Below are 21,842 nucleotides of genomic sequence, written 5' to 3' on the forward strand. Positions count from 1 at the left end.
TAATTTTTAAATTTATGTATATGCTTTTCTGTGCATATACCAGACATGTGCAAGCAGCTGCAGAAGCTAGAAGAGAGGGTAGGAGTCCTTGGAGCTGGACTTAAAGGCAGCTGTGGGTGCTGGGAACTGAACCCAGGTCCTCTGCAAGAGCAGCAGGTGCTCTTAATTGCTGAGCCACCTCCTCAGACCCTTTTTGTGTGAAATATATATATATATATATATCCCCTTTTTCAAGACAGGTCTCCTCTTTGCAGCCCTGGCTGCCTTGCCACTTGCTTTGTAGACCTGGCTGGCCTCAAACTCAGAGATCCACCTGTCTCTGCCTCCCAAGTGCTGGAATTAAAGGCATGTACTACCTGGCTTTTTTTGTTGTTGTTTTGTTCTCTTTTGGTTTTTCCAGACAAGATTTCTCTGTGAAACAGCCTTGGCTGTCCTGGAACTCACTCTGTAGACCAGGCTGGTCTTGAACTCAGAGAGCCTCCTGCCTCTGCTTCCCCAGTGCTGGGCTTAACGGCGTGCACCAAAACTGCCCAGTTCTTTTGTGTGAAAGCAAGTTGGCCATGGTGACGCATGCCTTTAGTCCTGACACTCAGAAGGCACATGCTGGCAAATCTCCAAGTTCGAGGCCAGCCTGGTCTACAGAGTACACGTATGTATAGTACATATAGAGCCTGAGGAGGACAAAGGTGGTGCTGGATACCCTGGAATTGGAGTTACAGTGGTTGTGACCTGCCATGTGAATCCCCTGTATCTCAGAACACAGAAACAAGACCCTGGAGCCCAGCCCTCAGGGCCACTCTATTGGCCCTTTGTCATCACTGTTCTGCACAGCCAGGCTGACGTATTTATTGGAAAAATTTAAAACACAGATGTAATGCATTATACAAAGGTCTTCATTCCATAATAAAAGTACTGTTGGGAGGAAACTAGAGCCCGTGACCACCTGCCCTGGGAAGGTAGGCACGCAGTGAAAAGTGAAATTCACTTTTGGGGACTATTCTAATGGAAAACTGTGGAAAAGGTTAAACAGAAAGTGGGGGGGGGAGGAGGATAAACAAACAAAAACCAACCCCATCCCTGCCCTGCACATTTGAGAGTCTTTTATAAGCTCGAGACATTAAGTTATTACCAAGATTTAATGGGGTTCCTCGGTTTGTCCCTAGAATGCTAATCGGTTTAACTTAGGGTCTTCAAACCTGAGGTAGTTGAGGGTCACCTGAAAAAACATGTCTGGAAGGATCTATATGCTCAGAAGTGGATCCAGTCACATCTAACCGTTTCTGGTTTTGGCTCCTGGGCGAGGCCTTCCACCACTGTTGTTGGCCAGTCTGGTGTTTGGGCTGGACTTGTGGGACAAGGGTGGCAAAGCTGCCTGGATCTCCCCTGATGGCTGCCAAGCGCTGCGGTGATAATTTCCAATCAGACAGTGTGGTCTCTGAGAACCCGCGAGGTGGAGAGAGGGCAAAGCTGCTCTGGTTGGAAGTCAGTGTGGACGCTCCAAGAACAAGGAGAGTGATCCAAGATGGCAAGGCCACTCTTATTGGCAGGTCGGTGTTGGACCCAAGACTTGCTTTTTTTAGCAAGGCTCCCAGAGATTTGGAAAGGCAATAAAGAGTAGCACATTTGCCAGCTATGAAAAGTTAGGGTTAAGTCGGGCAGTTGTGGCACACACCTTTGATCCCAGCACTCAGGAGGCAGGCAAATCTCTGAGTTCGAGGCTAGCCAGATATGCACAGAGAATCCCTGTCTTGAAACCTGTCCCCATTCCCCAATTAGGGTTAAATGGTACTGGAGACTCTTCGTATAAAGCCTGGTGTCTGAATCCTCAGCCACACCCATTGTGAGACGGTTCTCCCAGTTACAGGGTTAAGAGCACATATAAATGCTGGAGTCTAGTAGTGCTGTGGGCAGTACAGTCAATAAGCCATTGAAGTTACAGTCTCAATTTAATTTTTGGCTTTTTTGAGATAAGGTCTCAGTATATAGACCAGGCTAGACCTTAACTCATGATCCTCCTGCCTCAGAATCCCAAGTGCTGAGATTGTAGGCATGTACTGACAAACCTGCTATAGTCATTTAAATTCCTTGCTCAGATGTGAACCAGCCCCATGAAGGTAGATCATCCATGTACGTACATACCCTTCATCTCGAGGCACTAGAAAGCTGCAATACCAAGTTAAATATGAGATACAGCTGGATCTGAGTTTCTTTCTCACTACACCTAAGCCATTATTTTGCCAGTTTTCTGTTGTGAAAACGTTTTGAGTTATTTTTACTCAGATGTAAGTATATGCATCTGCATGAGTGTGTACCACCAGTAGAGGGTGTCAGATCCCTCGGAGTTGGAGTTAAAGGTGGTTGTGGGCCACATGATGTGGGTGCTGGGGACAGAACTTGGGTCCTCTGGGAGAAGGAAGTACTCTTAACTGCTGAGCTATCTCTCTGGACCGACAGTTCCGTGTCCCGAGGATCTGTTGACACTCATGCAGCAGACTTTAGTCTAAGGAGCCCCAGGAAGGCTTTAAAGAGCTTTTGAGCTCTAAGAATTTTCAGTGTTTGGTTTGTCCAGCACTGGGTTGAAGGACTCAAGTATAGGTAGCAGCAGTGCCAACAAATTATGGTGTAGGCTGAGTGAGATAGCTCACATCTTTAACCCCAACACTTGGGAGGCAGAGGAAAAGGAATCTTCTGTGAGTTCAAGGACAATGCAGTGATATATCTAGTTTAAGGCCAGACAGGGCTATATATTAAGACTCTGTCTCCAAAAACAGTTATATATAAGCCAGGTAGTGGTGGCACATGTCTTTAATCCCAGCACTTAGAAAGCAGAGGCAGGCAAATCTCTGAGTTCAAGACAAGTCCAGAGTTCCAGGACAGGCTCCAAAAGCTACACAGTGAAACCCTATCTCAAAAAAAAAAAAAACCCAAAACAAAACAAAAAAACCCAAAGTTATATATAATCTATACATATGCACATATATAATCTAATTACTTTTAACTCTTTTTTTTTGAGACATGTATGTAGCCCAGGCTGACCTTAAATTCAGGATCTTCCTGCCTCAGTCTCCCAAATGCCAAGATTGCAGGTATGCACTACTAAGCCTGGCTAGCGAAAGGAAGTTTCTGACTTGAGTTACACTAAAAAGTTCTGATACAACACTGAGCAGGTAGGGACCTTGTACTGTTGACCTACCTCACGCTGGGGCCCTTGACTGTTTTGTTACTCAGGGAGAGATTAATTAATAGGGTTTGAAAAATGGCTGGCTTTTCAGACAGGTGTGTTATGCATTCAGAGAGCCCTGCTCTAATGCTGTGCGTTTGATTTCCTCATGCTGGGACAGAGGAGTGTGAATGGGTTAACGCTAGAAGCAAGAACTGACTTTGTAGTCGACACTTCCGGAAACCTCCAGTGAGGACTTGGATTGGCTTGATTGGCACAAATGGGCCAACAACACCCCACACTGTTCTTGTCCTTGGACTCAAGAAATGCTAAGCAGAGAACCTTTTTTTCTGGCACCAAAACAGGCCGTTTCTACTGCAATAACTCCTTTAGCCCAACACAGAGGTCTTGTGTCTCAGCAGATGCCTGGGTTGTTGGGAGTTTTTGGAGTGCCGGCTTAGAAGATACTCAGGGAAGGGGTGTGGGTGGAGCAGAAAGAAGGGGGTTGATTCACAGTGATCAAACATTAATTAGTCTCACAACCCATCACCCAGCGAAGCTGAGCCATGTCCCACTGGGGACAGGTTCAAGGAAGTGCTTGCTGGCTACCACCTAAGAGTTACAGATAAAGAAAGACACCATCGCCCTGCCCCATCATAGAGATCAGAAGGTCACTTAATTCAGTGGTCCGTTTGAGAGTGGCAAAGTGCTGTCCGGCTGCTAGTACCTAGGCAGGATGCCTTCTGTCCCCATCCTATTGTCATGGGAGCAAGAGTGGGCAGTGGCGGGCGGGAATGGTGTCATAGCCAGTGGTCCCCTTTCTCCTTTTCCCCGCTCCTCAATGCTTCAAGGAACCTGCCTGCTTTGGGCTCCATGCCCAGAAATGACGAGCCATGGCTCTTCAGTCTTGTCTGTGGTCTGTGAAGACTGATGGCAGAGGGCAAGCCTAGCCTGACACCCTCAGTCGTGATTGCTCCAAGCGTCTCTGGGGCAGATGTTGTGTGAAGATTGTTAGTAATAAATACGAAGAGTCCTAGCCCAAGCTGAGTTCTCTTCCTGATGGGAGCAAGTGACACACACAACCATCCTTTCCTGGTTCAGTAGGACGCAGAAGCAGGCAGCTGGAAAAGGAATCACTTCCGGCCCCGTTGTATTTGTCCCTCTTAGCGTGTGGCCCAGGTCTGAGGAAGGTGGCCCATGTGACGTGGCACAGGAAGTTTGCTCTGGGGATGTAGTGTTGCTGCTCCACCAGCCCCCATTCCAGCATGTGATGGGGTGGTAAGCCTGGTCACATGAGCGCCTAAGAAAAATGTCCCCTGAACAGCGGGCCCCTGGCACCTTTTTAAAAACAAAACAAAACAAAAAAATCTCTGGTGCTCCCTGGCTTGTGAAGGTGGACAGAGGCCTGGGGATAACACCCAGGGTCTGAAAAATAAAGGCACTAGCTCTGCTTCAGACTTCAGAGGAGAGCTGTCACCCTGGGGGGGAGTGGCCTTGGCTGACGGAAGAGCTGAGCTGGAGCACCAAGGCGGAGCCTTAGCCGCACCACGGTGTGGGTGGGGGGTACTTCCTCTCAGAAGGCTCAGAGCTCAGGATGGGGTAGGGGTTGGAACCCTTTTTTGGAAAAGTTGGCTGTGTAAAACCTTCAAAATATAAACCCAAAAGACCCAAATAACTACCTAATAATAAGCAGGAGGAGATCCATGAAACTCCCAAAAGTGTAGTGTGTGTGGGGGGCATTGCTTTGGCATTCTCCGCCAGGCCGTTCGTTACCATTCTTCTGACCCTGGATTCAGATAGCGGTCTGGTTTGGAATCCAGCAGAGTTCAGATGCTCACGTTTGTGCAAGTGACAAAATGCAAAAGACTAACAAGGCGGGGGTGGGAGAGAACAGATGTGAGATGTCCCCTCCCCATGCTCCCAATGACAAGAAGCCTCTCAGGGAAGGACAAGACTGGTGAGGAAGTGGATATTAGGCAAGACAGGTTGGCCATGTCGCCGTTTTTCTGTGGACCTGAGCTTGCTCATGGCCAACACTGGCCTGCCTGTACGTCAGGGACATAAGAACTCATCATGCATCCAGACAGAGGTGGTGTCATGAGGGGACATGATGGCCTTCAGCTTTTGTCAATGTAGAGGTCTGCAAGGACCTTGGTGTGCCATGGTAGGGAGCGTCACTAACTGAAGGGTAGCAAGGATTTACATTCTGACATGTGGGGCTCGTCTCTACTCCTTTTCAGGTATTGCTTCTTGAGCAGTAGGAGGTGATGCTTCTGTTCCTAAAAAACAAAAACAACAACCACAAGACATGTCACACGGAGCCTCATGCTTACATGAACTCTTCCTGCCAGGTTCTCACCATGTGAGACTCTCATGTTCATTATTGCCATACTTTTTTTAAAAAAAAGAACCCTTGAAAAAGTGTGTGTGTGTGTGTGTGTGTGTGTGTGTGTGTGCGTGTGTGTGTGTGTGTCTATCCAGGGTGGTGGTGATGATCCACTTGTAAGAGCACTGGCTGTTCTTTCTAGAGGACCCAAATTCGAGCCCCAGAACCTACATTACAGCTCAAAAGTGTGTTCATACTCAGAAAATAAAAATAAATCTTTAAAAACAAAAGCAAAGTTAGCAACCTGGCTGGGCACTGTAGTGACTAAGATACAGTTTCCTGGTCAATGTGGAGGTTGGTTTTTTTATAATACTCTTTTTTGGGGGGGCTATGTAGCCTATGGTGGCTTCAAATCCCAAATATTCCTGCCTCTGTCTCTCAATTGTTAGGTTTGCAGGTACATACCACCCAGTTAATGCTGAAGCCTGGGAGCTTTGAAATTCTCTAAGATGTGTTCATCTTTAGGTTTAAAGGTTTCCTTAGGAGAGAAGATGGGGAGGAAGTGACAGTCCAGAGGGACCCGTTCTGTTAGGGAAAGGCCCGTCCCTTCTGCGGCACAGCAATAAGTTCCCAAGGCAGGCTCACCTTCTTCCCAGCCCTCGGCAACACCGGCCAGCTCATAGTGTTTCTTGCGAAGCTCTCCTAGTTTTTGACGCTCCTTCTGCAGGTCATTTTCCAACTCCAGCACCCTGACCTGTGGGAATTGGTTTAATTTAGTTTAAGAGTCTTAGCCTTCTGAATGGCCTACCAGTGAGCTATGCTTCCACCTTTCCTGTGTCTTTCCGTCTCCGAAGTTGTAGGGATTGATCCAGGGCGTCATGTATGAGAGGCAAGTACCCTACCACTAAGCCACACTCCAGCCCCTCACTGGGGGATTCTAGGCAGGTGCTCTACCACTGAGCCACACCCCAGCCCCTCACTGGGGGATTCTAGGCAGGTACCCTACCACTGAGCCACACCCCAGCCCCTCACTGGGGGATTCTAGGCAGGTGCTCTACCACTGAGCCACACCCCAGCCCCTCACTGGGGGATTCTAGGCAGGTAAGTGCTTAACTTAGTACATCACTAGCAGAGCCTAGGCAGATGCTATAAGACCAAACGACACCTAGTCCTTGTCATGCTCCTTCAGCCACTCTTGGGACTTTTCTTTAGACTTAATCTGGTCTCTCTGTGTCTCAGATTCCTTCTTCCATCATATCTATCCCATTTCCATATCTTACTTAAATTCACTTGATTGCCCAAGCTATCTCCCCAGGCTGAGATGAGCCTGTTAAGGTTACAGCCCAGCTCCTAGTTTAATTCTCTTTTGAGACAGGGTTACACACAGCAGACTGGCCTTTACCTCCCCATGCCAGGATTACAGGTGTACAACACAACAGTTAGCTTTCTCTCCCCTCTTTTTCCACATTTAATTATGTGTACCTATGTGGGGGGGGCACATGCAAGTACAGGTGCCCACAGAGCCCAGGAAGGGGTGGATCCCCTAGAACTGGAGTTACAGGCTGATGTGAGCAAAGGCCCTGAACTTCTGAGCCGCCTCGGCTGGGTTTTGTTGTTGTTTTAAAGTAGTCTTGCTATGTAGCCCACACTGGCCTTAACTCATGGCAGTCATTCTGCCTCAGCACCCCAAGTACTGGGATTGTTGCATGCATGCCCACAGCTGGCTTCATTTCCCCTAGTTTACTGTCTTTCTCTCTGGCTTCTCCCTGGGAGAAGGGAATGAAGACAGCTTGACCTTAGACGTGGCCATGTTTTTCTTACCTGAGAATCCATCTCCTGGCGCTTGATCTGGGTCAGTGTCATGCTTGAGAAGTCCATACTGTCTGCGAGGGTGGATACAGGAAGATCCAGTCAAATAATGCCCACAGCAGCTATCACTTAACTGTGATGACAAGGGCAATTCCCCACGGCAGTGCTTGGCCTGTCCTTTGCCACCATAATGGTCGCGAGCTGAACTGTCCCTGCAGGCTTTTGTTTGGAACATTTGTTCCCTAGCTGTTGGTGTCACTTTGGGGAACTGTGGAATATTTAGAAGGTTGGGCCTGGCTGGCAGAAGTAGGCACCCAGAACCATGCCTTTCTTCGTGTATGTGCATGCGTGTGAGGGTGCACTGATCATGTGGGTCCAGGAGATTGACAAGCTCTCTTTCCCAGTGAGATATTTCACCAGTCCCTGGATGAGATGTGGAATCACTATGGAAACATGTCTTGGGGTGTGTTTGTCAGGGAGTTTCTAGACTAGGTTAATTGAAGTGGGAGAAGCCACTTTAGATGTGGGCAGTAGTATTCTATGTGTTGGCTTCTGGACTGAATTAAAAGGAGAAAAGCAGAAAATGGGTGGGGTCAACTGTAATCCCAGCACTACCGGGGGGGGGGGGGGCAGGAGGATCTCTGTGAGTTTGTGGACAGCATGATCACATAGTGAGTTCCAGGTCAGCCAGGGGTAGGGGTACATAGGGAGACCCCATTTCAAAGAAACAAAAACAAAACAACAGACAGACAAAGAGAGCTGGCAAACGAGTTTGGGGAGGGTGGGGATTGGCACCAGCATCGCCTGCCACCTGCTTCCCGACTGTGCATTCAGTGTTTCCAGCTGCGCCACATTCCTGCCACCGTGCCATCCTCCAGCATGGACTGTACCATCATACGGTGAGCCAAAATAAACCCTACCTCCTTAAGGGTTTTAGTTTTTCCCTCTGACACACACACACACACACACACACACACACACACACAGAGAGAGAGAGAGAGAGAGAGAGAGAGAGAGAGAGAGAGAAAGAAGGTTATAGGGGGGAAGAGACCTGGACTCTGGCCCCACACACATTAGTAGACACATGTACGCACACCTACAAGCACACCACACATAAAAAAGAAAGAAGGAAAAAGAATTTAAAAAACACAGGACTGCACTGAGATCATGGGGAAGGAGATTCAGAGTGGCTGGAAGGCTACCTGTCTCCTCAATTTGAGATTTGCCAGAAATGGTTGAGGCCACCACAGCAGCTGTGGCCTGGTTCACGCCCCGAGAGGCCTGCTTCAGCTGGGTCAGATTGAGGCTGCCCTTGTTAGCTTTCACCTGCAGGGACAAAGGACATTTATGTTCACGATACATCAGAAGCAGCAAGGACGGGACCAAACAGATGGCCTGGTGGCCTTCAGTAAACATGGACTGCTGTCACCAGTCAAGCTCTCAAAACCACTGTTTCCCCTGCATGTCTAGAGTGGAAAGTGACCCCTGGCCTATATATAGGTTGGGTTACCCTATACTCTAGCTTGCACAGCTGTCTGCATGAACTCTTCCATGTGTAGGAAAACCTGGGATCCTAAGAAATAAGGGCAGAATAAAGAACATCATGGGGTGAAGTTTGGGGTCACTGGTATGCTTTACATAAGGGTTCAATGGGGCTGTGGTTCAAGTTCAGAGACAAAGGAGGGGCAGGCTTTGGTTACATGGACTTAAAGGCCATGTCAGATGACCTGTAGTCTGTGCTAAGCAGTTTTATTACCAAATACTTTGTTTTTTAAGGCAGGGTCTTACTCTATAGCCTTGGCTAGCCTGGAGCTCACTATAAAGACCAGGCTGGCCTCGAACTCAGAGGTCCACCTGCCTCTGCTTACTGACTGCAGGGAATCAAAGGTTTGTACCAGCATGTCAGGCTAACATATACCATGTCTGTTGAATAGATACTGCTTTGATTTTGGACATTAGGAATGGAACCCAGGGCCATGTGCTTTACCACTAAGCTATACCCTTAAACCCTCACTGGGGGATTCTGGGCAGGTGCTCTACCACTGAGCCACACCCCAGCCCCTCACTGAGGGATTCTAGGCAGGTGTTCTACCAGTGAGCCATGGCCCCTGCCTCTTACCAGCAGACCTGGAGCAATTACTTCGCAATACACTTTATCCTCAGATCATTTTAAGTTACTTTGTATTATTTTACTTATGTAGTATTTATGTGTAGGTGTGCATGCCATGGTGTGCATGTGGGAACCAGAGAAGAACTTGTGGGAGTCATTTCTTTCACTCCACGGTGTAGGTCAAAGGGATCAAACTCAGATCATCAGATTTGGCAGCAAGTGCCTTTTCCTAACTGTGCCATCCCATGGGCCCCTGCTTAAATTTTTTTTATTCTGAACCAAAGTCTTGTTAGGTTGCTCAGATTGGCTCTAACTTCACTTTAACTTTTAATTCTCCTGTCTCATCTTCTCAAGTAGCCAGGATGACAGGCCTTTGTCAGCCTGGTCCACCCAAATGCTCCTTGAATGATGTCATTGCTATTTGGAGGCTGGCATGCTTGGGACCCTCAGAAGCTGCCCAGTGACACTGACAAGAACAGCAAGGCATGCATGTGATGAGCTGGTGGAGGGGCTCCTTGCTGGTGTATATCAGGCTCTTAAAAGAGATAGCTATGGAACCCTTGAGAGGCCAAACTTTTATTCAGGACCTGGACAAGCAGGGCTATGGATCATCACCTGTCCTTGAGGTTGGTTCCATTGCTCAAGTCCTCTGTAACTTAGCCTCACAGTGTGCTGGAGCATTTGGCACCAGCTGGTCCTACCTTGGATGCAGCCACAAGCTGGGCTGTACTAGCAGCAATCTCATGCGAACACACCATCAGTTCCTCAAACTTCCCTTTGCCTTGGACCACAAGATCGGCAGCATCCCTGAGAACCCAGAAGAGCCAGGAAGGATGAGGTTACAGAGAGCAGAAACCATCAGGCTCCCATCTTCAGCCAACCCCTAAGTCCCTGGCCAGACAGGAAAGGCAGCGGCTTACCCTACTCCTATGTACTCCTGCGTTGTCCTGGGAGACCTCTGGTCCCTTTCAAACTTCCAGTACTAGTCACTTCTTTTTGTATTTATTTGTGTATATGTATTTGTATGAGAGAGAGAGAGACAGAGAGAGACAGAGAGAGTGTGTGTGTGTGTGCGTGAGTGTGTGTGTGTTTGTATGAGACAGAGAGAGAGAGAGAGAGAGAGTGTGTGTGTGTGTGTGTGTTTGTATGAGAGAAACATGTGGAAGCCAGAAGGCCACCTCAACTATCTTTCCTCAGTTGTAGTTTACCTTATTAATTTAAAAAAAATTTTTTTTTTTTTTTTTTTTTTTAAACTTGATATAGGATTTGACTATATAGCCCTAGTTAGCCTCAAACTCACAGAGCTCCATCTGTTTTTGCCTCCTAAGTGCTAGGATTTAAGGCATATACCCTATGCCTGCCTCCAGCTCATATTTTTAGATATCTTTTTTTTTTTTTTTTGTGGGGGGGGGTTCAAGACAAGGTCTCATTATATAGCCCTGGCTGTCCTAGAACTTACTCTGTACACTAGGCTGGCCTTGAACTCACAGAGATCCAAATAGGCTCTGCCCCCTGAGTGCTGGGATTAAATGTGTGCACCACTACACTTGGCTGATAGTTTTTTTGTTTTGTTTTGGTTTTTTGAGACAAGGTTTCTCTGTATAACAGCTCTGGTTGTCATGGAATCAGCTCTGTAGACCAGGCTGGCCTTGAACTCACACAGATCTGTCTGCCTCTGCCTTCCAAGTGCTGGGATTAAAGGCATGGGACACCATGGTCCAGTGATATGCCATGATGAGAGATGTCATTCTGTAAATATGTTTCTCATACTGCTGGCCAATAGGAAAGCAAGGTAGGCGGGACTAGGAGACAAGGAGGATTCGAGGAAGTAGTAAGGAGGAGTCAGCATGGAGAGACTGGGGAGACCAGATGCCAGCCCTATTTCCCAGTAAGATGAAACCACGTGGAAATACTTAGATTAACAGAAATGGGTTAATACTTAAGACAGAGCTAGCCGATAAGAAACTAGTACCTGGCCAACAGCATTATAGCAAATACAGAGTCTCTGTGTATTAATTGGGGCTGGCGCAGAGGCGGGACAAGACCAACGGCGGGAGGAAAAACCTTACTCGTTACAACACCATCTCTTAATGGGAGTTGGGGCTGGCAGATTAGGCCTAAACTGGCTGGCCAGTGAGTTCCAGGCATCCTCCTGCCTCTGCCTTCCCAACTCTGGGATTACCATTGCATGCCACCATAGGTAGCTTTTTATGTGGGACCAGGATGGAACTGAGGTCCTCAGGTTTACCATGCACTACTGCATGGCCAACCCATCTCCCTGCCCACTACTCATTTTTTAAGGCAACCACATGTTTCTAGATTTTAAGAACTTTTTGGGTCAGGTATGGTGGTGCATGCCATTGATCTACCCCATTAGAACTTTGTACCCTGTTACTATATAGCATTTTGTTATATAGCCCAGGTGGCCTCTAACTTGTTATTCTACAGCCTCAGCCCGTCAAGTGCTGGGATCCCAGTGGGTACCACCATGTCTGGCTATGAGATACCTTTTTCTCTCTCTGAGCAACTGTCTTGGGTGATTGGAATGGGGAAGGGGATATGGGAAGCCTTGGAGCCAGACACTTACACCATGATGGTAGCTCCCCAACCAACAGCTTTGGAGGCAGATATAAGCCCTTCTGTCCACCGAGAGTTCTTTGCATAAAATTCTTTAGGGGATGCGGTACCCTATAGAAGCAAAAATATAACAGCTTGGTTAGTTGTTTTTATTTAAACTTTAAACATATTTCACAGAACAGTGGTTTGACTGCACGTATGTGCACCACATGTGTGTGGAGGTTAGAAGATCTGGAGTTACTGATGGTTGTAAGCTGCCATCTTGGGTTCTGGGATTTGAACCATGCTCTTAAGCACTGGGCCATCTCTCCAACCTGAGGTTGTTTTTAGACAGGCCTATGCTATCCCCCAATTCTTAGTCTTCCAGCCTCAACCTCCTAAGTGTAGGACTATAGGCATGTCCCACCATACTCAGGGTTTTTCTTTTAAATCACATTTATTTATATATTGTGTGTGCGCGCAAGTGGGTGGACATGTCCATGCCATGGAACAAGTATGGAGATCAAAGGAAATCTTGTAGGAATTGGCTGTTTCTATCATGCATGACCTGGACCTTGAACTCATGTTGTTAGGCATGGCAGCAAGCTCCTTTACCTAATGAGCCATATTGCTAGTCCACTTACCCAGATATTTATGGCTAATTTTTTGTTGTTGTTTTGTTTTTTTGAGACACGGTTTCTCTGTGTAGCTTTGTAGACCAGACCGGCCTCAAACTCACAGAGATTCACCTGCCTCTGTCTCCCAAGTGCTGGGATTAAAGGCATGTGCCCAGCTTTTAATGGCTAATTTTATTTATTTATTTATTTTACATTATTATTATTATCATTTTGGTTTTGGGAGACAGAGTTTCTCTGTGTAGCTTTGGAGGCCATCCTGGAACTAGCTCTTGTAGACCAGACAGAGATCCGCTTGCCTCTGCCTCCCAAGTGCCACTACTGCGCGGCTTGAACGGCTAATTCTATAGAATGCCTAACCAAGTGCTAAGTGCCTTTATTCTCACTTTAGGTGTAAGAAAAGTAAGATGCAGTAAGGCAAAATAACATCCCCTAAGATCTTGGAGGTAATAAATTAGAGTAAATCCCCAGCATTTTTTTTTTTTTTTTTTTAAAGATTTAGTATTTAATAGTGTTCTGCCTGCATATATGCCTACAGGCCACAAGAGGGCACCAGATGAGCCACCATATGGTTGCTGGGAATTGAACTCAGGACTCTGGAAGATCAGCCAGTGCTCTTAACCTCTGACTCAAATCCCTAGCTTTTAAAAAAGATGCCCAGTGATGCCAGGGGCTTTGATGCCCTGGAGCTGGAGCTATGGGCAGTTACGAACCACCTGGTATGGATGTTGGAACTGAACTCAGACCCCTCAGAAGACCAGTTTTTAAGTGCTCAGCCATCTTTCCAGGCTATAACGTTTTTGATTTGAGATAGGGTCTGTATGTATAGAACAGGCTGGCCTTGAACTCAGAGATCCACTTACCTTTGCCTCCCAACACTGGGATTAAAGCATGCATGATTTTATACAGAGTTTGGGATGGAATCTATGGTTTTATAGACGCCAGGCAGGGACTCTCCCAATCGAGGTACATATTCAACTCAGGAAGGGAGTTTTGAGAGATGATCCAGCTATGCAGCCCACGCCAAGGTCAAACTTGAGACCCTCCTGCCTCAGCTTTATGAGCATTTGGATTATTTAAGGGGTTACATATCTGCAGGTTTGGGGATCTATAGGGACCCGTCTCCCATGTCTGAGGTTTAATCCTGGGATCTATCTAGTTTCCCAGTGTCCTCAGTTGTCCCTGAAAGCCTGGGAACAGTGTCAGTGAGGTTTCCACAGTAGGTCTGTGTGGCCTCTGGGAGCTGGAGCTGGAAGGTACTGGCTGATTGCTTCCTAAGGGCAGCAACTCTCAACTTCCCACAGTGGCTGGGAAATTTCCCTAAGAATGGCAGATCTGCCCGAGATGGATGCCCAGTGTAAAAGCAGATCCCAGCACGCGTGGAGGGAGGAGCTCACACCACAGCACCACTTACCCTGCCGCTTTCCACGATCTCCTTCTGGAGGTCCTTGGAGGCCACAACAAGGACCTTGATGGCTTGCATCAGGCTGGTACAGGAACCAAGGATCCTAGTAAAAAGAAAGGGTTGGTGACTAGGACACTAAGAAGAACGTGGACAACTTGCCTTCCCATTCCTAAGTCAGGAAAACCTCGAGTAGCAATGGGGGGCAGGAAAGGATTGCTGGAGGACCCTGAGGCAAAGCCTTGGAAGAAAGCCAGTGAGTGACACTTCTCTCTGGGCCTTGCTTTCAGGGGACCTTGCTTACGTACTGTGACCACAAGGCTCGCACTGACCTCTCGTTCACCTCCAATTTGACTCCTGTGTCTCCTGCTCGGGATTTACTGAGTATTTCCTGTTAAAAAGAAGCACATCTGGTTTCTTTTTTGTGCATGTGTGTGTGTGTGTGTGTGTGTGTGTGTGTATTATTTGAGCCCAGGCTTCCTGTGTATTAGGCAGGCACTTTGTCTGATAAGCCAAGACCTCAGCCTCTCACTGGGGGATTCTAGGCAGGTGTTCTGATAAGCCAGATCTTAGCTACTCATGGAGGAATTCTAGGCAAGCTACATTCTCACCCCAAGAATGTACCATGAACCTGATCAACCACCACTGCCTTGATACGCTGGATCCAACAAGGTGTGGCAGTATGGAAGGCTGAATCTGTCCGTGTGAGTCAGAAATCCCCAGACCGCTCATCTGGCATTGACGGCAGAGAGCTGGAGTTGACTGCTGCAATCAGTGAGAGTCTTGACCTCAGCACTGGGTTGATGTGCATGAAACACCAAGAGCTGTGGTACCTGACCACCAGGGGCAGCTGCTACCAGATCCACAAGGCAGGTGCTCACCACAGCAGGGAGAGAATCATCCACCAAAGGAGCCACATGAGACCTTTCCAATAGGACCCACTCAGTTCTCCTGAGGAGTTCTTCAACACCTATCAGGCTTCCTCTAATATTTTATTATTATGACAGTGATGGCTAGCTCTGTCAACTTGACAACCTAGACTCACTCACCAAGAGAATCTCAACAAGAGACTCTACATTGGGTTGGTTTGTGGGCACATCTGTGGGAGGGATTTCTTAACTGACGTGGGGAAAACCCAGTCTACCATGGGCAGCACCATTCCCTAGACAGGTGGTCCTGAACTGTGTAAGAGTGGAGAAATCCAGGTGAGCACAAGCAAGCAATCAAACACATGTACTAATGCTCTCTGCTCTTTACTGTGGATGGGATGAGATGAGCTGCTTCCAGCTCCTGCTTTCCTTGCTCATACCACGGTGATTTCCCTGCAGCGCCCTCAAACTGTAAGTAAAAATAGACCCTTCTCCCCTAAGTTGATTTTTGTTAAGATGTTTTATCACAGCAACAGAAATAAAGCTAAATCAATCGCCATCCTATAGAAAGAATCTAAATCCAAGCCAGGTGGCATAACTCACATAAGTTACGTAATTATCAGCCAGCCTGGAAATTGAAGCTGGGGTGGTCTGACACCAAAACATCTGACCTCAAAGGAAACTGCTCATCTTTCTTCATAAGGACCTCATTTTCTTGCCCTCACTGATGCAGTGATGCTGGCCTCTGATTTTGTGTTCTTTCCTTCCTTTCTCAGACAGTGTCTCACACAGCTCAGGCTGGCTTCAAACTTACTATATAGCTGAGAACAACCTTGAACTCATGAACCTCCTGGCCCCACCAAGGGCTGAAATCACAGGTCTGCACCACCACAATGGGCAGTTTTGGCTTCTTTGACAGGAGACGAAGACATTCCCAAGGTTCAGCACTGACCAAGGGAACTGACGGGAGTGTTGCTGTGGGAAATCCTACAGAATTCTCTCACCTCTATCCGGGTCGTGGCAGCTTCAATGGCAGCTGAAGTGGCGGCCATCTCCTTGTCCACAAGGTCACCCAGCTCTTCCTGTTTTATGTCCAAGCCCCTGGGCAGCAGTTCCTGTAAGCATTATAGCAAAGGTTAAAAAGACATTTGGCATACTTTTTGCTTTCCCTTGGCCCTATCATGGGAACCTTCTAATAAGGTATGGGAGACAGGGTCTATCACAGACTCCATCTGGAACTTTCCATGGTATGCATGCTGGAACTGTAGCAGAATATTAATTAAAGATGTGTTACATTCTTTTATGCTGTGGAACATTTGTTTAATGATGCAAAGATGTGTTACATTCTTTTACATTGCATTTATTTAACTCTGAAGCTGTTACTCTGCCTGTCTAAAACACCTGATTGTCTAATAAAAAGCTGAACAGCCAATAGCAAGGCAGGAGAAAGGATAGGAAGGGCTGGCAGGCAAAGAGAATAAATAGGAGAAATCTGGAAAGAGAAGATCAAGGAGCAAGGAAAAGGAGAGAACGACATCAGGGGCTACCCACTTAGCTACACTATCAGCAACAGAGTAGGAAAGAATAGTACATAGAATAGAGAAAGACAATAGCCCAGCGTCAAAAGGTAGATGGGATAATTTAAGAAAAGCTATCTAGAAACAAGTCAAGCTAAGGCTAGTTATTTATAAGTAAGATTAAGTTTCTCTGTGATTATTTGGGAGCTGGATGGCTGGTTCCCCCAAAAAGTAAAACAAAACAACATGGAACCCCATGTTTCTCCCTCCCCTGCACATCTCACAAGCATGTCCAGTTGGGAGGCCACCAGTCTCCAACCCTACAGAGCCAACCATTCAGCAACCGTCACTGTGGCCCTATGATGGTTAACCTTGATCGTCAATTTGATGGGACCAAGAATCACCATGGAAACAGACCTCTGGGCATGTCTGAGAGGGAGTTTCTAGGCTGGGAAGACCCACTTGAATGTGAGTGGTACCCTTCTACGGGCTTTGGGTTTGGACTGAACACAAAGAAGAAACGGGGCTGAGCACAGTTCCCTGATGGTGGATGCAGTGTTGCTACCTCGTGCTCTGCTACCATGCCTTCTCCACCAAAGCCTCAAGGCGAAAGCAAAAATAAACCCATCCTTCAGCTGCTTTTGCAAGGTGTTTTTTTTTTTTTTTTTTTTTTTTTTTTAAAAAAGATGTATTTATCTATTATACATACAGCATTCTGCCTGCATGTGTGCCTGCAGGCCAGAAGAGGGCACCAGATCTCATTATAGATGGTTGTGAGACACCATGTGGTTGCTGGGAATTGAATTCAGGACCTCTGGAAGAGCAGCCAGTGCTCTTAACCTCTGAGCCAGCTCTTCAGCTCTTTGGCAGATAATTGTAACAGCAACAAGAAAATAGACTAATATAGGCCCTAACCTCACAGTCACAGGTATCAACTGTATTTACTAATGGGAGGGTTTTTGCCTTTGATACGGGTCTCACTATGTAGATCAGGATGGTCTCAAACCCACCTGCCTCTGATGTTGAGTTTGAGATTAAGAGAACGAGCTACTACACCTGCCCCCCCTTTATTTTTCCCGAGAAAGTGTTTCTCTGTGTAACTCTAGTTGTCCTGGAACTCACTCTGTTGACCAGGCTGGCCTTGAACTCAGAGATCCAGAGATCCAGCTGTTTCTGGCTCCCCATTGCTAGGATCAAAGGTGTGCACACCACAATTTTTTTTTTTTTTTTAAACAGGGCCTCTCCCAAGTGCTGGGATTACAGGCAGTCACCACCATGCCCAGTCACCTCATTGTTAAGATAGATCTCTGCTTTGGCCTCTAGTGTGCTGAACAGAAACAGCTGCTGTCAGTTTTCTTTACTCTCATAAATACCTAATGCAAATTCTTTGTGTGTGCATGGCCATGTGTGTAAAAGGCCATACGTATGTGTGTGCAGATGTACACGTCCATGTATGTATAGAGCCCAGAGGCCAACTTCAGGATTCGTTCCTCAGGAACCATCCACCTTTTATCCAAGACACAATCTCTTCACTGGCTGGTGGTTCACTGGCTTGGTTGGAGAGCCCTAAGAGTTTGTCTCTGACTGCCTAGCCATGTGGATTCCAAGTCCGTACCAGCATGCACAGCCATTTCTCTCCCCTCTTTGTAATATGGGTTCTACAGATTGAACTCATGACCTCATGCATTTTAGGCAAGCATTATCCAGTGAGCCATTTCCCCTGCCCCACCCAAAGTTATTTTGTGGATACCCAACGCACACACTGCAGCTTCATAGGTAAGCATGGTGGTGTGTGCCTGCGATCCTAGTACACAGCAGGTGGATTTGTGGATGCCCAACACACACACACACTATAGCTTCATGCATAAGCATGGTGGATTTGTGGATACCCAACACACACACACACTATAGCTTCATGCGTAAGCATGGTGGTGTGTGTGCCTGCAATCTTAGTATGTGGCAGGCGGATGCAGGAGAATCAGCCATTCAAGGTTATTCTTGGATACATGATAAGTTCTAGGCTAGCCTGGTCTATGGGAGACCATCTCAAAGGCAAACAGAAAACCAAACAGGGCTGGGCATGTGGCTTAGTCAGCAGAGTGCTTGTCTAGTATGAATGAAGCCCTCAGTTCTATTTCCAGGGCCACATAAATGAGATATAACGGTCTCTAGTCCTGTAATCCCAGGAGATGGAGTCAAGAAGAGAGGAGTTCAGGGTCATCCTTGGCTACATAGTTCAAGGTCAGTCTGGGCTACATGACACCTTGTTTCAGACAACTAAACAGTAACAAAAGGCAAATCACATCACTAATGATACCTCGCCAATGGCCGTGATCTTGCTGAGGCAGTTCCTCATGGCTGTGCTATCGTTTTTCTCCATGGCTTCATCTTGCTCCAGGCAAGACAGATAGGCCAGGGTTTCCCTGCCACACTGCCTGCAGGCCTCTGTCAGAGCTGAAGACAGGAGACATAGATGCTTAAATAGATGCTCCCATTTTCCTTGCTCTCAGGGGCATCCCCTCCACTGATACTCACCGTCGGCTGGCTCCGGTGGGGCCCGGAGGCTGGTGGCACTCCCCTGAACAATGGTGTCACTGGTCAAGTGGGCAAGCAGGCTTACTGAGTGCAGAAGCTCACTGATATCTGCAGGGAAGGGAAGGGAAAAAAAGGAAAGTCTCAGACCCAAGGGTAGCATGGGGATATGCCCTCTGAATGCAGTTACCTCCAGAGGCCAGAAGAGGGCATCAATCCCTTGGAGAAGCCTGAAGTGAGGTGGGTGTAGGAGACCAGAACCTGGGTTCTCTGCAAGAGCGAGTACTCTTAACCCCTGGGCCGGCCATATCCTTTTGTACATATTTGAACCTGGCCTGGTTGCCCCTAGTGACAGAGACCACGTCCTCTGTTCCTCTTACCTTCTGGGCAGGCCAGATACTGGCTGTGGCTCTTTTCTAGTTGATCAAGGCAGCTGGAAACAGCCTTGACTTTGGAGAGAAGGTGATCTGAGGGGAAGACAGGGAACCATCAGAAGAAGAGTTCTCACAATTTGCTCTACATTAGCGGCTGGGTGGGCGGGTGTCCCAGCTGAGAGTCCCTGCCCCAGGGGCTTTTCCTTAGATAAAGGAGAGAGAGAGAGCTGCTTGCCGTGCTGTTCTAAAGTGATGGGCACAATCTATTTACTTTTCTTTCTTTCTTTTGAGACAGGGTCTCTCATAATCCATGCAGGTCTTGAACTTCTGATCTTCCTGCCTCCTTCTCTAAAGTGTTGGGATTATGGGTGTGTACCATCAGACCCAGTACATATGGTCTGGAACTGGAACCCAGGACTCTGTGCATGCGCAGCAAGCACTCTACCCACTGAACCATGTCACTAGCTTTCCAAAACTACTGTCTCAGGCTACTGTTCACTATAGGGGCATGGCATACTGTAAGGTTTGAATCTTAAGTGTCTCTTAAAAGCTCACGATATTGATACTATTATTATATTGAGACAGGATCTCACTCTATAGCTCTGTCGGCCCTGGAACTCACAAAGATCTTCCTGCTCCAATGCTTGTTTTCCCAGTTTTGGTGTTACTTTAGCGGGGGATGGAAATGTGGGAGGTGGAGCCTATTCGGGGTGAGCAGGCCACTGGGGCAGATCTTGGAGATCAGTTCTTCCTGCCTATTTCCCGTCTTTCTGCTCAGTTCACCATGACTATGAACAAGCTCCACCACATGTTCTCACAACCATGAAGAGAGTGGCTTTTCCATACCTTCCTCTTCACCATGGACCAGAACCTTCTGAAACTGTGGGCCAAATGAACCTTTTCCTCCTGACGTCATTTCTGTCAGGTGCTATGGTCAGAGTGACACAGTAACAACCAGGACACTGGCTGAGGCGGTGGCTGTCTCATCTGCCAGGCTGACAGAGTCACAACCACTCGGGCAGTATGCCACAGAGCTTCCGATTTAACTGACCTAGGATGGAGAGCGGGCACACCCCAGGGGCTCTGGCATGCAGCTGGGCCGAGGACACTGAACAATGGAAGCACTCAACCCCAACAGGAAATACCAGACAGCTGGGCCCAGCAGGTGGGCATCTGGAAGACCACCTACCTGTGGACCCTGCACAGCTGATGAGGGCAGGCTCTTCAAGCTGACTCAGCGCTTCCTGTATCTCATGCTCCGCAGCCTTCCTAGACCCTGCCAAGAGTTTTTTCCTCTGGTCCTTTACCTGCTGGCACATGGATTCCTAGAAAAAGGGCAGGGAGGTGAGTTGGCCAGGCACACCACAAGGAACGGCAAGCAGCATCCACCTGAGACCACACAGGGTGAGGGATTCCTGGCCTCTCAAGGCGGTGCTAGTGAGATCCAAGAAAAACGCCTGACCTTGATTCACAGTTGTGCACAATGGACCAGTGACCTACCTGGTGATCCTACCAGGGTGGCACTCAGGTTACGTCCTGAGGATTGCTAATGTTGTCATCTTGATTACCAGAAGCCTGGATTAATATAGCTGTGTCTGTGAGAGTATTTCTAGAGATAACTAGAACCCGGCACGGGTTCTCTGGCACTAAGCCTTTGAACCATTTCTCCAGCCCGTATTTTATTAGGCAGGGTCTCCTGTATATCGGCCAGCCTCAAACTCAGTATTAAGGAGCTGAGAACATCTGAACTCCTGATCCTTCTGTCTCCACTTCTGAGAGCTAGGAATCACAGGTGTGTGTGTGTGTGCGCGCACTCAGTTGGTGTGGTCTGGAGACTGAACCCAGGGCTTAGCGCATGCTGGACAAGCGCTCTACCCACTGAGATCCATTCCTGACCCACACATCGCTCTTCTTATCCAAAAAGAGGCAGTAGGCTTTAGGAACTGTGTCCACAGAAAGCCTTGGGCATCAGGCCCAGTGGCCTTGAACCCTTCATGACACATCTGTCTGTGGCATCCACCATGTCCCACTGGATGTCTGTTACTTGCCTGGGCACTGGCCAGTTTTATCTTGGTGCTTTCCAACTGGCCCTGGAGGGCTGAGAACGCCTCTTCTCTCTGAGCTGCGGCAGTAGCCATGCTACCCTGTTCCTTCTCCAGTTCGGCGATCTGTGTCAACCATTTTGCTTCGGACTGCAGAGGTCACCATGTGGAAGCAAGAAGAAACTGAGGAAATTAAACGGTCCCCTTGCTGGGCCTCCAGACCCACCTCCCGGTTCTAAAGGGCAGGAGGCGATAGCTTGTCCGTGTGCCCCGAAGACTAAGTGTGGATTACAACTGGGGCCAGAGGGCTCACGGGAGGGGAGCAGGGAGTGGCTCACCTGCGCAGAGGTCTCCAGGCTGCTGTGGAGGACCTGCAGCTCTTGTCTGCTGCTGGCTAGTTCATGCTTCAGGTTTTCTAGAATGTCCTGTTGCTCTTGAGTCTGAAATGGAGGCAAAACAGGAACGCTGTGAGCTGGGGAGTCACGAGACGGAATATATATATTTCCCAAG

The 21,842-nt window shown here is 47.9% G+C and overlaps 1 protein-coding gene across 3 annotated transcripts in view; it reads right to left on the bottom strand.

Moving 5' to 3' along the window:
* Positions 1 to 830: 830 nt before the first annotated feature.
* The window catches only part of Hip1 (huntingtin interacting protein 1), a 121,702-nt gene continuing 100,690 nt past the window's right edge, over positions 831 to 21,842 (bottom strand). For all 3 annotated transcript variants that reach the window (XM_051205101.1, XM_051205103.1, XM_051205102.1), the window contains exons 17-31: positions 21,671 to 21,772; positions 21,339 to 21,482; positions 20,480 to 20,615; positions 19,297 to 19,383; positions 18,920 to 19,027; positions 18,702 to 18,838; positions 15,872 to 15,982; positions 14,331 to 14,389; positions 14,011 to 14,104; positions 11,993 to 12,093; positions 10,107 to 10,212; positions 8,498 to 8,621; positions 7,308 to 7,369; positions 6,132 to 6,240; positions 831 to 5,439 (exon numbers count right to left, since the gene is read on the bottom strand). In XM_051205101.1, the coding sequence (XP_051061058.1) occupies positions 5,387 to 5,439; positions 6,132 to 6,240; positions 7,308 to 7,369; positions 8,498 to 8,621; positions 10,107 to 10,212; positions 11,993 to 12,093; positions 14,011 to 14,104; positions 14,331 to 14,389; positions 15,872 to 15,982; positions 18,702 to 18,838; positions 18,920 to 19,027; positions 19,297 to 19,383; positions 20,480 to 20,615; positions 21,339 to 21,482; positions 21,671 to 21,772 (1,533 nt within the window). In that variant the 3' untranslated portion in view covers positions 831 to 5,386. The remainder of the gene's footprint in view (positions 5,440 to 6,131; positions 6,241 to 7,307; positions 7,370 to 8,497; positions 8,622 to 10,106; positions 10,213 to 11,992; positions 12,094 to 14,010; positions 14,105 to 14,330; positions 14,390 to 15,871; positions 15,983 to 18,701; positions 18,839 to 18,919; positions 19,028 to 19,296; positions 19,384 to 20,479; positions 20,616 to 21,338; positions 21,483 to 21,670; positions 21,773 to 21,842) is intronic.

This window comes from Phodopus roborovskii, unplaced genomic scaffold (genome assembly GCF_943737965.1).
Source record: "Phodopus roborovskii unplaced genomic scaffold, PHOROB, whole genome shotgun sequence".
NCBI lineage: Eukaryota > Metazoa > Chordata > Mammalia > Rodentia > Cricetidae > Phodopus > Phodopus roborovskii.